Source organism: Hippoglossus hippoglossus, chromosome 10 (genome assembly GCF_009819705.1).
Source record: "Hippoglossus hippoglossus isolate fHipHip1 chromosome 10, fHipHip1.pri, whole genome shotgun sequence".
Classification (NCBI taxonomy): domain Eukaryota; kingdom Metazoa; phylum Chordata; class Actinopteri; order Pleuronectiformes; family Pleuronectidae; genus Hippoglossus; species Hippoglossus hippoglossus.
In genome coordinates, this window is record NC_047160.1 from 10,432,762 (window position 1) to 10,448,220 (window position 15,459).

General features: G+C 39.9%; 1 protein-coding gene across 3 annotated transcripts in view; it reads right to left on the reverse strand.

Annotated features, from left to right (window-relative positions):
- The window catches only part of ctnna1 (catenin (cadherin-associated protein), alpha 1), a 71,457-nt gene extending 56,620 nt beyond the window's left edge, over nucleotides 1-14,837 (reverse strand). The window contains exons 1-7 of one of the 3 annotated variants that reach the window (XM_034598718.1): nucleotides 14,688-14,837; nucleotides 12,436-12,545; nucleotides 11,886-12,081; nucleotides 6,654-6,820; nucleotides 6,092-6,211; nucleotides 4,416-4,685; nucleotides 447-650 (exon numbers count right to left, since the gene is read on the reverse strand). In XM_034598718.1, coding sequence (XP_034454609.1) covers nucleotides 447-650; nucleotides 4,416-4,685; nucleotides 6,092-6,211; nucleotides 6,654-6,820; nucleotides 11,886-12,081; nucleotides 12,436-12,540 — 1,062 coding nt within the window. In that variant the 5' untranslated portion in view covers nucleotides 12,541-12,545; nucleotides 14,688-14,837. Of the gene's footprint in view, nucleotides 1-446; nucleotides 651-4,415; nucleotides 4,686-6,091; nucleotides 6,212-6,653; nucleotides 6,821-11,885; nucleotides 12,082-12,435; nucleotides 12,546-14,476 lie in introns of all 3 variants that reach the window. The other 2 variants (XM_034598719.1, XM_034598720.1) reach the window with 2 other exon arrangements.
- Between the last annotated feature and the right edge of the window lie 622 nt (nucleotides 14,838-15,459).

Here is a 15,459-nt window from a genome sequence, read left to right on the forward strand (position 1 = left end):
CCGCTCACTGTCCGTGTGTCTGTCTGGTGTCAGTGTGTGAGTGAGCCCGGGGGCCTGTGTGTGGGTTAATGTAAACTCCGCAGAGGAGAGATGAAATGAGTAAGTGACATGACTCGATTAAATACACATAGACAGACTAGCTAAATGTTTGGTGCACCGGTGCGACCAAGGGAAACTTTGAGTCGCACTTCACAGATTTTTGGTCGCACTCCTGAAATCATACATTATAAACAATTTTTGGGGAATCAGATGTTATATATTATAGAACTATTTGTCAAAGTTAGAAAAAATGTATTACTTAAATGTCTTTTGATCTCACAAATATTCAGTCAAAATTTCCAATAAAGACTAAATGTGAATAAAAAACTAGAGAACTAGTTATGCTTACAGAGTCGAAGATAGTGGCATAGCAAGACCAAGGAAAAATCAAAAGCTGTGACACTTACGTTGCCCATATACTCAGACAGAAGGTCCTGAAGAGCCTGGCGCACAGAATTGCATTCGGCCACGATACGCTCCCTGCGGTCATCACGTGTGCAAGATGAGTCGGCCATGAGGGCAGCACCACTGATAATGCTCTCAAGGCGCTCCTCCAGGGAGGGACGGAAACGCTCCTCACTAAACGCCAGAGGGTCCACGATGATTTGTTTCTGTAGGGAAAGGAGCAGAGGGGAAATTACACATGGAGGAAAAAAATGCAAAAAGTTATTATGGTACACTGATGTCTCCTTCTCCAAGCCCAGAGAGAGAAAAGAGGCGAGCAAGAGGAGGGTGGATTTGACACACTGGTATATGTGTATTTAGGGTATTTATTTATATGTAGGCCAATAACTGGACAGTTTCAGAAATAGTTATGATAATGGCCACATCTTTCATACAATTTTAAAGGATTTCACCAGGATTAAAAAGAGATAGATTAAAAAGAAACACAACATTTCCTGACTAATTCATGATAGGGAAAGCAAAGAATTAAGACACAGTACCTTGTTTCTTTAATTCAATAAAAAAAAAAAGAGGCCTGTACTTAGCACTAAGAATTAAATGTGATTTGAAAAGTTGAATGTTGCTTATTAGGTAAACAACATGGTAAAAAAGTTTGGGACAATATCAACATATTTTCAGAGACTTTTCTGTATTAAAGTGCAATGTTGGGGGAAAAATGAAAACCTGAAACAGCTCCATTCTTTTTAAATATTTGTTATCCAGGCAACACATCACCATTAACACATCACTATACAAAAAAATAATTAAAGCATTTAAAAAGGAAAATTAACATTTCTGAATCGAAAGTCTGATCAGAATTTCTTTTCGAGATTACCGTTTAATGCAATGCTGTATATAGATGACAATTCATATTCAACTGAAAACATTTTGAGTTGTGTTTTCTTTTCTAAACTGGACTTGGGACTGTCCTCGATTGAAAAAGTACAAAGTAAGCATGGGTGAGTTTTTTTTTTTTTATAGCCTTTTTAAGCATAAGCCTGTTCTTTTGCTCTACTGATATAGTGTTTTGACTTTTATTGCTTCAACAGGCACATTATGGGCCCTGGCTGGAGAAAAAGTGTAATTAAAGGACCTTACTGAGGGATAGTGAGAGCATTTTCAAAGGACCTCATGAAAGAATCCACTATGAGTCAAAAAAGGACTGATGTTGTACTACTGTATGTATGCAATGTGGACAAGATCCATTTCAGACAACAGAGGAACCTATATATATGTAATTGTATATATAAATGTATAATCCTTTAGTGAAAGAATTTGATTTGCTACCTTTCATTTGAGCTCTACAGTAGCACACCTCTTTTTATATCTGCAAGATGAGAGAACAGCCAAATGTCTGATTTTACAGGGACAAGCCTGCTCAGATAGGCAACTAGTTGACATTCTGAAGAGGCACTGCAGAGGGTTAAGATATCACCGTGACGCCTGTGGCAGCGAATCAAAGAAAGACAACTTCTCCATTGAACTCTGTGCTTCCACAGATGTCTTGTTGCTACAAAATATTCAACAATTCAGCGGATAAAACTGTGGTTTATTAGGCAGCCCGCCCTCTATCACATCCACCTCCAGCTCCCTCCATTCCGTCTCATCTGACCTCATCTGCTTGCGTGTCATATTGCCATGGCAACAGGCTCACGAGAGAGAGACAGAGGAGGAAATAGAGAAAGAGGAAATTTGGTAGGGGGGGTGAGTCATGCTAATTTTGCCTTGCTCTTGAAGGAGCTAGTCGGAAAAAGGTATGCATCCAAGTTTTTGGAGTGACTACCTGTAAAATAATAAGTGGAACTAACCCTAACCATGCAGAAATTGGCATAGTTTAAGTACTGAGTTCGGAGACTATTTTGAAAAGCAATGCCAAAAGGACAAACTTTGCTGCTTAAAAAGCTTAGCGAAAGTATATTTTTATAAGTCTTGCTAAGTGCTACCAACTCAGGTGGAAAATCTGAAGATGGGCCTAAGAATTTTGATGATTGGGTAAAGCATTGTGGCGTGTGATTTACAAATGTAATAAGACTAAGTGATAACATTTCTTAAACTGCCACTTTGACCAGGTGTTACATTAAAAAAAGAGATAAGTATTTCAAGGGAGTTCCTGGTTAAATAAAGGCTAAATTAAAGATTTTCTCCAATTGTGTAAGCTGCATCACTTAAAATTTAACAAAAATGAAAAGCTTTACAATAACGGTAGCAGTGGTGGTAACAGGGGTACACTGAGAGGATAGGCAGGTAGAAAGAGAGAGGGCCTGTGTTATGCCAAGATCTGCCTGCCAGCTGAGAACTGAATAGTGGTCAGGGAAAAGCACAGAGCTAAACCTAAAACTACCAATGATAATGCCGAGTTCTGAGTTCTAAAATCTGTGCTTCTTTTTGATGGTCCACCGACAGGAAGAGATTTCTCCTGGTGCTCCCAATCACCAGTCTGACTGTGATGGACGGGTCGATTGTCAATGAGTTTGGGAGAGGGAGAGAGAGAGAGCTTGACAGCGGGGCAAAGAGAGTCAGGCATCACTTTTATGTCATTCTGAGAAGTGAAACAAAAATTCAGATCACAATTAAACTGTGGCAGGACAAATTAAACTGGTGGGCCGCCACAGTCATGGTAATTATTGAGAAACACTGCTGTGAGTTTTTAAGAGCACATTATCCCACAGACACAGCAAATTGTGAAACTAAATAAATGATCAATACAAGAGAAGTGCTGTGTCTAGTGAAAGGGAGCACACAATGGACACTTGTGGGGGAGACAATGGAAACTTGTGCTTCTATAGAGCTCATTGAAAGAGAGTTAATGTGTCGCTGTGGATCTTGTAAGTGTCTTTGGAAGCTGAATATGAATAATCTTCAGTACATATTTTATTTAAAAAGGTGCAGTCTGACATAAGTCAATGTCAGAACCAAAAATCTGGTTAATCATCTTTGTTTTCTTCACCACAGACTGCACTGAGATGATTAGTTCAATTTTAAATCCAACTGATATCCTAATGTTGTTTCATGTCAATATTATGATGATTACTGTGACATGTATCATATATATTTTCATTTAAATAATATATATTAGACTATCTTGTTTGAATAACATCTTAGAAAACCTGTTAAAGGTTGAATGGGCAGTTTCATATCAGCAATATGAACAATTAAAGATCCAGAGTAGGAAGAATAGAGAAAAAATATTCCCCAAAAAACATTGGATGACTCTCAACGCCTTCAAGAGAAATAAAGGTTTTCAGGAAAAATATATAAAGGACTGGACAGCAACATGCTAAATTAATTTAAGTAGATTAGGGTTTGTGCCTGCGCTAAATGCCCAAAAAGTACACTTTTGTTTGCAACTTAAGAAGCATGTATACTCCCCATCTTCCCAAAATAAAACATTATGGTAATATAGCAGTTTGCCATGTTTTTCTGATAACTTCTCTAAAATATACCAACCTACTAACAAAGCTCAATAACAACCAGCAGAGAAAGGGTTTAACTATATTTATTTAAACTCAAGTTGTTGATGAGACAGTTATAAATGCAGCCTCATGTGCGTCTCTCTGTCTGAACGACAGAGTTGTGCATATCTCCTTCGTTTGACAGATAGAAGCAAATCAAGGAATGTAGTAGTGACTCACGACTATATTTTGAGGTACCCTGAAGGCATTTTCCAATTTATCCACATATCTCATCCTAATTTCCACCTTGACCCCAAGCCCTTCAAGGGTTTTGGTCATTTTATGATTCAGTTGGGTTTGCTCTATAAACTAAAAATATGACCTCTCTATATCCTTCAATAACACGCCTTCATCTAACTCTGTTAATAAACCCTTTGAATTGAAACTGAGCCTTGTTGGTGTTGGAAAAATATGATATTTTGAATTGATCTGGCAGATACCTGGATGTGATGTGACTTGTGAACTACTCATTTGACTTACATCAAAATTGTTGAGGGCGTAGGCAAGCTCTCCACCCCCTGCTGGATGATTGAGTGCTGAGTCCTCAGATGCGGTGGCCTGGGCGGCGTTGGAGATTCCAGAGACTGCATGCTGCAGCTGTTTGTAGATGAGGTCACGGTTAGCCTTGTAGGCTGCCACGTCGGGGTGCTGGAGGCAGGCACGGGATGCTGTGTACAGCATGGGGATGTTCCTCTGGAGAACCCCACGAGCAGCAGCCATTTGGTCCTTGTGCTGGACGTCCTTTAGTTCCTAGCAGAACGAGATTAAAAGGAAAGTGAAAAATATGAAAAATAAAGGGTTAAACTAGAAGATGGAATACCTACAGGGGGCGGGGTGGTAATGTATTTTAAATTCAAAATGGGCCTGTCATGCCCTTGTGGGGACACTAAGTGTGACAGAGTTTGTTCTGGATGACCCAGATTTATTTCTGTCCCCTGCGGTAACACAACAGTCATAATCAGGCCATTATAATATGCCTTTGCAATTTAATGCGCTGCTATTCAGACCTCTGCATTATATTGCAATTACATTTTCATAGGAGGGAGGAGAGGAGATAGTGATCGCTGGCATAGACTTTCAGCGTAAAAAAATACTTTGAATACACAAGACCTCTCCTCCAAAAGGAACGCTACCAGGACTCCACTTCTGCTTGAGACATGCACCGTGAAAAAAAAGTTGTGACCCCCTATTACTTCCTGCATTCACTTAAGTTAAACACATTTAGTTATCCATTACAAGTACAACTAACTTACTCACAAAATCATCAGATTACTCTCGCAAGTTTTCCCATTTAAAAAAGGGGTAATATGGGAAACAGTATTTACTGATTACATTTTTTTTTGCTTGAAGAATGTACATACAGTAATTCAAATATTTTTCCTATATGATGTAACGGCTGCAAAGAAAGTATTAATTTCATTAACCTACAGAATTACTGCCTCATGACTGTATGCCCCCGCCAACCAGTCAAGTTGCATCCTCGACTTTCTACACTCATGTGTAGTGGGGACATTAAAGAGATTTAATATAAAAGGCACTAAATGTATTTAATGCCATAATTAGCATATGAATTACTGAGTTAACGCATTAAAACACTATTCACTAGGCTTTCTCCATATGCAGTGGTTTGCATGTGTGTGCATCTCCTTGATCCTTGCGAAGAATGTGCTGGAAAATGTTTCCTTTGTTGAGTACCACGAACACCACAGTAGAGAAAAACATTGTAGATGCCATATCTGATCACAAGGAAAAGGCTTTTGTCATTTTGTTTTCTCAAGCCTGCATGCTCCTGCATTCCCACACCACGTCCTTGCAACTGGTAATTGATTGTTCATACATATATATATATATATATATATATATATATATATATATATATATATATATATATATATATATATATATATATATATATATATATATATATATATATATATATATATATCGTAGTTTATGCATAAGGCACTCTTCCTGTTTACTTTCTATTACAACTCTACTTACAATTTGCTATGACATTTGGATAACATGTTTTGTAATGATTGACAGGAGCAATAATACCCACTCATGTACATGATGACCTTCAGACACGGTCAACTCCAGCAATCCCCTTTCCCGCAATCAGAACCTGTCTCTCTTTCATGCTAACTTGCCCTTACCTGTTGTCTCTTGGCAGCCATCATATTCAGCTTGTCCACCTCTGGTTTCAAGGCTTTATATTGGATTCCCAGGTCCTGTTCTGTTCCTGCATTACGCACTTTCACCAGACTGTCCTCCACCTGCCCATGGAAGATGGAAAAGGTTAGAAAAAACTTGTTTAGTCCCAGTTCAGTTCCACTCAGCTGAAATGATCAATTTAGTATGAAGTCAATAATAATAATACAAAAATTAATACATTTATATGGGGTTTTGTCAGAAGAATCCAAACTCTTAGCTTTTTAATTCATTTATTAAAAAGAAAGATGAAAATTTGGGTTAAAACCTATGACATAAGTCCAAGACAGATATAGTCCAAAAATGTGGCTTATTCAGTTGTCCTTTATTATTTACACATGTTGGGATGAGCCTCCCCTAGCCCAGAAGATATCGAGCAGGTCCCATCATACCACAGGAATAAGTTAAGTCGTTTTCAGATTCAAGTTGAGAGGAAATGATTTGGCAAAGTCTTACAAATAAGCTTGTTTATATAGTGTAATATGCATAGAAATCTGACAATCTCACCAGTTTCAGTTGCAGCAGAAGTTTGTAGACATCAGACATGTCAGCCAGCACCAACAGATGTGTAACTGCTGACAGGAGGGCTCTGGCAGCACGAACCATATTACCCCTCTTCACAGAAGAGCAGGGGTCTTCTGAAAAATCTCCAGAAGACTGGCGCATGGACTCACCTAAGAACAAATGACAAAACATCTGCTTTAACTTCTAAAGTGTAAATTACAACTTCAAATGGAATCCAATTCAAAACAGCAACAACTGTTCAAGAACGCCAGCTGTGATTAATTAGGTTTTAGTGTTAAAAAGTGCACTTAATCCTCAATTGACTGTGATCAGTTTGCAGTGATTACAGAAGAAATATTTTAGCACCAAGCTGTGACCATTTGATTACCTCAGCACTTGCCTCACCAACAGGTTATGATTTGAAAATGTGATGCAAACACAAATAAAATAATTGTTTTTTAAATGCAAGCTATTACAGTACTTCTGTCTGTTAACCATTAAATAAGACAAAATTCATCATGCATAAAACCTGTTGTTACCATTATTGGCAGTATTTATGATATAACCCTACAGTAGCTGTAGTAACATCAGTGGTAGTAATAGTGGTGGTGGGAGTACTGCAGCACGTTTCTGTGAGGGGTCACAGTCACAATCACTAGAAATGAGGATGGGTGTTCAGGAGGCGGACAACTGTTTGGCACATTTTCCCTGCCTGACTTGGGTCAGCATGTGTCATAAAGAGGGGCAGCGACACACACAGACACCCACACCTCTTCAGTGTCCGGTAATAATTTCTGCTTTCAAATGGACATGCACCCACACAAAAAAAAAAAGAGGTCAAAGCCACAACAAAAGGCTCAGTGTCTGGTTTGTCCAGCACCCTGCTTTGTCCTACATTGGCTGGGCCTGCACAGTTGACTGGGCACACAAATGGACTTTGTAGGCTCACATTATGAACAAGACAGTAAATCCGTAAACAGTTTACATCAGAAGAGGTATGGCCGAAATTAAACTCTAAAAAAATGAATGATAGGGTCAAACCAACAAAAGGATGAGTACTTATATCGTCCACTTTGCCATGATGTGGGACAGCTCCAAAGAAGCTAAGCACTATATACTTCTTTACCAATGTAGTATGATCTGAATTTTTTTTTTTTTTATGTATTCAGCAGCAGTTGTTACAATCTTGCTAAATACTATTTCTTTGACAGCAGTGTATTTAGAAAGCAGCTCTATTTTTTGGCACCAATCCTAAGAGGGAACTGCTTTCATACAGGATGTACTTTCCCTTTAGCCAAAGTGTTACAACATCACAGCTACCAAAAATTAAGAAAGGAAGTAAAAATACCTGCATTTAACATAATAAAATCACAATAGGTTAACACAAAAGACAACACTACAAACATTTAACGGTATGAAACAAAGAAGATGACGCTCAAGGCCCTTTAACCTACATTTGATCTGGGAGTCCATATTTAATTTTAGGATCGACTGGTACACAAAGGAGTTTTTCAGTCTCACCTTATTGTGGAACCCTGTATTTCCATTTGGATGGTAACAATCTATATTTACTGTTCAGGACATGATGGGATCAGAAACAATGTTGTTGGACAAATTCCGGTAGGCATGCAACATACTGAAAAAAGGACTGCGCAATTAACTAAGTCTTACAAACTGGCTGAGTGATCAGTCTGGAGTAAGTGCCATAGTGTATTTTATGAAGTCAAAGCATAAGTATACTCTTGCACTCCTTGATAAGAAGTGAGCTGTATTTAGATACAAAGTGAAGTTTGGCTTAGACCCCTGGAATGTATTCAAAAACAGATTTTTCAAACTGACTTAACAAGAGACGACTGGATGTGTGACGCTTAGACTCATTTCCAAACTCATCAGGGATGCCACTTTCTCTTAAGCCCAATTCATGCTTCTGCGTCAAAGCTACGTCGTAGGTATGCACATAGCCTATACAATACAAAACTACAATGAGTCATTCGTTTCATCAATATTCTTGCAAAGAAACAGTTTTAGAAAATGCACATTTAACTTCAGTGAAGCAGTAAAAAAAAAAAAAAGAAGAAAAATATTGCACCATCAAATCTTTAGCACAAAGATCTGAATCAGATTCATGTTACCCCGACAGAGAGCTAAAGCTGTTGTTGCAAATGATTGACAAAACAGACCTCAAACACAGTCCACATCTTCAGGCTGTTATTCCCCCCCTGTAAGCAAAATCAATAAGGCCATTTTCAGGGGGCAGATAGTGATCAGGGCTCCTTTAATAAACTTCCATCCATCTAATGCTCACCTGCAGCCCTGCAAGTGCACGGTGAAATGATTAAAATGTATATCACGCAAAAAGCCTTCCAAAGCAGGACAACAAAGACTTGAGCGGGGAGGAAAGGACAAAAGGGAGAGAACAAGGAAAAGAACAGAGAGAAAAGGCTTAGTAAATAAAGTGTTGACAGGATAAGAAATGTCTACTGTAGAAATGTATACTGATTTCAATTGTAAATAAAAAATGAATATAATATTTAGAAAATCATTTAACTGGCGCCAAACATCCACTGCATTTCAAATCATTTGAAAAACCAACAAAAAGTCTGCTGGCCTCTTCTACATGAATTTTATGCACAGTCATCCTCAATGATCATGTCAGAAATTTTTCTCCCATTTTAAACAGCTGGTAGGCCACAGCTGGTTGGAAAATGTTTTCCGAATCCAGTGGGGGTGGGGGGGGTGTTACCCTACTCAATGGCCGTATTATCAGTCTAGGCACGCTCCACTGAGCAGCATGGCATAGCTGACAGCCAGGCCTAGGCACCAGCTAACAACAGTCACTGAATTCCGGCCCAGTGACAGCTTACCACGACGACAGTAACATTCCTGGGCACTGAGCACAGCACAAGCCATCTAGCAACATGTCATCTACCACCCAACTACTCAGAGCAGTACTCGAGCAAGGGACACAGTATAACGCGCTGGGCTTCTGGGGAGAGGAGACAGTGACACAGATGTTGCTTCACAAGGTGATAACAGCCACCCTGAAGTCAAAGCTCCCCGGTCTCAATGGTCTGCTATTGTGTCAAGAGAGAGACACATATTCAGAGAAGAAAGGAATAATTGAGGCTTCCAAGTGTGCTTGTTAGATGATATAACCTGTTATCACGAGACAAATGGTAATTTCATTGGCAGGTGATTTGATGGTGGATTCCTGTTTTGAGACTTGTGGGAGGTATGCAATTGAATTGGAAATGGACCGTGTGTGGGTTGGGTCCCTCAGGCAGGTGGATATAGTCATTTAAATACATTTGACATCATCAATGACATCTTTAGACATTGTTTTCCCTTTATCCCTTGATGAAGGACAAGCACTTCCTTCTTCTGATCACCATGGAAACAACCAAAAAGGGAGGCATTTTCATTATAAAATCCAAATAAAAAATGTATGCGTGTGTTGATAGATACCTTGTGTGTCACTTCTGTCGCACAATGAGCAGATAACCTTTTACACAGAATGCTAGACAAATCTCAACTACCAACGCGCTCCCTACAAAGACAAGACGAGCCTCCTGGTGTTTGATGATTCACTTTTGATTTCGTCATCATCATTACAGACAAATTCAGCTCCAGAGGCTGCAAACTAATGTGCTCTACAGACTGGCACAAAGGATCCATTTACCACCAGTCTGAGCAGGATAACACAGGTAAATCAAGCTGAAACTTGTTAATGCTGCTGACAAAGAACCATCAACGGTCTACTGCTATCAAAACAGGGCAAACAGGACATGATTATTCTATTTTGCCCTTGTAGCTTAATTTTTAAAAAAACAACAAAAAAAAACAAAAAACATTACTACATTTTCTCACCTTCACTGATAGGACAGATTATAAGCCTGAAAGGGGGAGAGAAAGAAGGGGAAGGCTTGCAGCAATGCGGAACCAAACCTGCAGCTGCTCCTGCAGAGGATTCAAGCCTCATTATATGGGATGCTCACTATATACACCTACATTCTATGGTGTTAAATACAAGTCAAGAAGTGGCAGTTTGGGTAGAGTTCCTGACATCGGGCCATGCTCATTTAGGTGCATATTCTCATGACGCTCTCTCAGGTTGCTGATGCCAGAATGGTGGGTTAACTGTAGCTTACAGAGCTTGCATGTAAATGTATGTTTCGATTCGACAATTCTGCGTTCTACTAACCAAAATCCAAAATGTTTTCCAACAGGAGTTTTTAGATAGCTCTGAGCGCAAATCACTCTGCTAATGTTGAATTATTTACTCATTTGAGCGTGACATACATTTCATTATCAATCAATGACTGTGATGTTGTGACTCCTGTCTGTCATGCAGTGCATACACTGCAGCGGCTCAGGCTTTTGCCACAGACAGCCTCAGCAGTGCCTCTTATTCCACCCCCAACTGAATATTAATTCACACAATAGAATATCTGTTTTTATTCATTGACAGCCCAACAAAGGTCTTATGCTGCTCAAGCACAGGGGTGGGGGAGATTTTCTATTATAATCAGAGGACTTCAGTGGAATTATATTGCAGGGAATAGCGAGGTAAGGTGGTGCTTGGCCATGTCAAAATTATTATCCCACTATAAACATGAATATGTTCCTACTGAAAATGTAAAATGAAGATAGATTATTTTGATATTTACTGCACTATACATCAGAAAGAAACGTGTAATAAACATACTACAAAAACCTAGGACAATTTTTTCTTCACACCATACCGTTATGATAGACAATAACATTGAATTATTGCCCGGCCCTAATTTATGGAGTCTTTTATTAACCTGCTATCGCTTCATCACAATAGAACAGACAAGAAACATAAAAGAGGAGAAATACTACACAACAGCTTAGGCTTAAAAGAGTGAGGTTAGTGTTGCTGAAGTCCATATAACTTCCGAGCAAACTTACACTGAGCTACAAGAACCCATGAACGTCTGAATGGACACATAATTGTAAAGATCCTTGTAGGTGGCATGGTAATGCCAGTGTATGGACTGAACCAAATGTGAACCGTATAAAGTCTATTAATGGGAGCCCTGAAAACCCAACCGCAAATCTATCAGGCTCAAAGCATGATCTTATTGCAATGTCCTCCACTGGGGCAGATGAAATGTACATAGCTTATGATTTATTTATTATCCAAGCTATCTTAAGAGGTACTCTGTACAAGCTAGAAATCACACGCTACTGCAGTATGCATTTTCAATATACCTTGCTTGCGGACATCTTCCACAGCTGCAGTCAGCTCATCCTTAAGGAACTGACTTTCCTTTGCAATCTTTTCTCCTTTCTCCAGGAAGTTCTGGGTAGCATTTTCCACTGAAGCAGCCAAAACATGAGCCTTCTTTGAGCGTCCCTTCTTCTTGTTAGACGGACCTTTGTTGCTGGAGTTTACCAATGTGGTTACCTATGTATGGCAGGAATAAAAAATGGCTCAGTGTAACAGCTAATGTCAGAAACGGCAGCTTCAGGATTTAAATGTAGTAAACAAATGATGGTTGTAAGGGTCATTTTCACAGGTAAAACCTATGACCCCACTGTACTAGCTTTTAGTTTCTTATCAAAAGAATTAGCATCCACCAATTGAGTTTTTATGTAGAATACATCATTTCCACAAAATACATCTTTAATGATTAAATAAAAACACATTCAAATAAATGCTTGTTTTCAAGCATTTTTCTAACCAGGATGTCAATTCCCCATATGAGCTATCTGACCCTATCCCATCATTATGGATAAAAATACCCTGTGTTCACATTACCTGGGTGACCAGGGGCTCAAGCAGCCTCTCCACTGCAAGAGTGCGGATCTCCAGACTCTTTGGATCCCATTTAAAGTTGATGTTTGCTGTGTTGATGGTCGTCATGGTGTCTTGAATTTGGAGAAAGGAAACAGAAATTTAAAACAGAAGACCAGGACTAAATCAATTTCATTCTACATGCAATAATGAAACACAATTCAGACGGCATCAAACGACACAAATAAGTGACTCTCTTTTCAAATAAGAAGACTGTGGTTGTATGTTACAAAAGACAGCTTTTAGCTTTTGCCAATAAAAAGGAAAACTACTTTAGAAGATGCAGTCAGTAAAAAAAGTTTGCTTCCTAAATCAATATTCCTTTATGAATTTCAGACTACTCTCTAAAGGTTTGTGCAATAGTCAAAATATTAGGTTCCTTGTTAGAGCCAGCAATGCCTCATCTCTCACAGAATGTCTGCCAAAAGCCGAGCACAGTAACACTGTGGCCCAATTTCGATTTCTCTTTTCACTCAGTGGCTGCAGCTCCATTGATTAGCTATCAAACATGGAGGGGCAGGGATAATCAGCAAGCCCTGAGGGCTGAGGGCCTTAAGCTGAAAGGCTGGCCAGTTGTATTATTAGAACAATATTCTAACTAGCCATTAGCCTATATTGTTGATTATTATACCAAAATATTAAATACACCACAAAAATATTTGAAGGACAACTACCCAACATTAAATTCAACTGTTTTTTTTACTGGGTGGAAGAGCTATGAATTTTGCTGCCAAGGATACTGACTAATTTTTGCACTTGGATGGGCTATAGTTGCTATGATCTATGTCACCCTTTTAATTTTAACCCATCTGAAAAGAAAAGAAAAAAATGCCAGCCAGTATGAATGGATTGTCTGTTACAGTTTCAACTTGTTTTATCCAGCACAAAATTCACAAGCACAAAATGTCTTTCCACAGTATTCACTGAGGCCTTCATCTGCAATCACTTATCAACCACTGCATGTTTATCATCACACAAACCAACAGATACAATATATAGTCATTTTAACCATGACAGTAGCTTTGTTTTGTGGGGGTTTTGAGATCTCCACCGCTGTGACATATGTGACTCTATAACAAATACTGTAACACGTGAACCGGAAAACTACATTGAAAAAACTCGGCCCTGAAGGCTCTTTATAAAAACATCACATTCACCAGTAATTCACACGCACCTAACTGTGAATTATTTCAACTGAGACAACCAGTAACTATTTAGTTATTGCATTCACAGCCAGCCTGTTGATTATTCCAGGTAACTGCGACATCACTGGTGAAATTCTGTTTACTTCCTCTGTGAGGGTCGGGGTGTGGCGAGAGTAGTTTCAGGGGCAGTCCGGCAGATATCTGAGAATCTGATCAGATGAAACTAAAAGTGTGTGCAGGGCTAAAGGCCCCAGAAGGCGACTGCGGAAGAGCTGGACGATACCAAGCAAACCAATGTATTAGGTCCAAGAGAAACCAGAGGAAAAAAACCTTTGATGTTGTGGTTTACGAATAAGAAAGACTCAAAATTACATGTTTAGCACGTATTCGAATGGGGCGCCAGGGTGGGTCGAGCACCAGGTGAGCTAGGTGCTAACAGCGATAGGTGGGGTTACACCTGTTGCTGCTAACTTTACCTGGATTTGTGATTGTTTACACCGCTAAAGTTTGCACAGTTCGTTGTAACGGTAACAAATAAATGGTGCCGTTAAACACACGTTAAACCCCGGTGCTGTCGCAGACTTTCAATGGGTTGTTCTTGAAATAGGACACCGATTAAATTTAAGCCAACTTGGCTAACCTGGTAGCTTAGTTGGTTACCTGCTAATGTTCGCCGTAGCAGACACGGCACCTTGCTAACGCTAATGCTAGCCGACACAACAACCATCAGCGGTAGCTCCGTTAGCCTGCTTTAAAGCTGCGGGGAACTTTAGCTGTCGACCTAAAGGCCCGTCCCATCCACTGCCAATAGCTGGAGTCTTTGTCTCGAGTGAGATCGCAACAAAAGTTAGTAAACTTACCGACAACAGTCCGCTAGAAAACCCCGGAGTTTAAAAGTTCAAAATGGAGGAAGGAGAACTACGGAATTCCTCGGCTGAAAACTTTTCCTCCCCTCGCTGACTGCAACTCAGCTGCGCCACGAGCCACCGAGCAAACACGGCGCAAGTTTGACGACGAGTAAACCCGAGTATTTTGTTCAAGACAAAAAAGATTTGCAGCGAGTTACGTTACCTGGAAAGTTTGGGTCACGATTGTTTCGATGTCGCAGGCTGTTGCCCAACAATGGATGAAGCGGAGGGGTGGGGACGTGGGGGGGGCTGAGCTGGAGCCGGGGCGGTGACCGAGTTCCTGAACTTCCTGGCAGCGGGAGCAGGCCCGGGCCGACCACAGGACACAGCAAGCCCGCAGAACGAGGAGGTGTCCCGGGCGTGGCACTGGCTGTGTGTGTCCATATATGGATTAATTACTGCTTCCATGAAACTGGTGTGGGAGCAGGCTGTAGTTTCTACACAGGCACGTCTGAGAAGGGAACTTACTCAACGGCAATGACAAAACCATGGAGCCACATAGATAGTCATGTGGGGATCTGATGCTAAAGAATAAATAATGTTTTATTTTGTTGACAGTTTAACATAAAAGCTTTTATTTCTGCATTTGTTTTATCAGTGCAGACAAAAGTGTATATTTATTTTAATCCTCAAAGCAATTTGTTCCTATCATAGATTCTATACGTCTCCATTTCCTCCCACTATCCAGAAGTGAAGCCAAAACATCCCGGATACGAACGCTGCCATCTTGCACTTTTGGAGTCAGGTATTGAGGGTCACGCTGGTACAATGGCTTCTGTCTATCATGACGTTTCAAGGTAGTGTTTCTGTCATCCAGTAACTATCTTGAATGTCACCAAGTAGACCGTACACCTTCGCCAAGGCACACCAGTCTCCTTCAATTCAATCCCGCTGCACCAAATCTCCCACATATAGATATCAGCTCCCTAAATGTA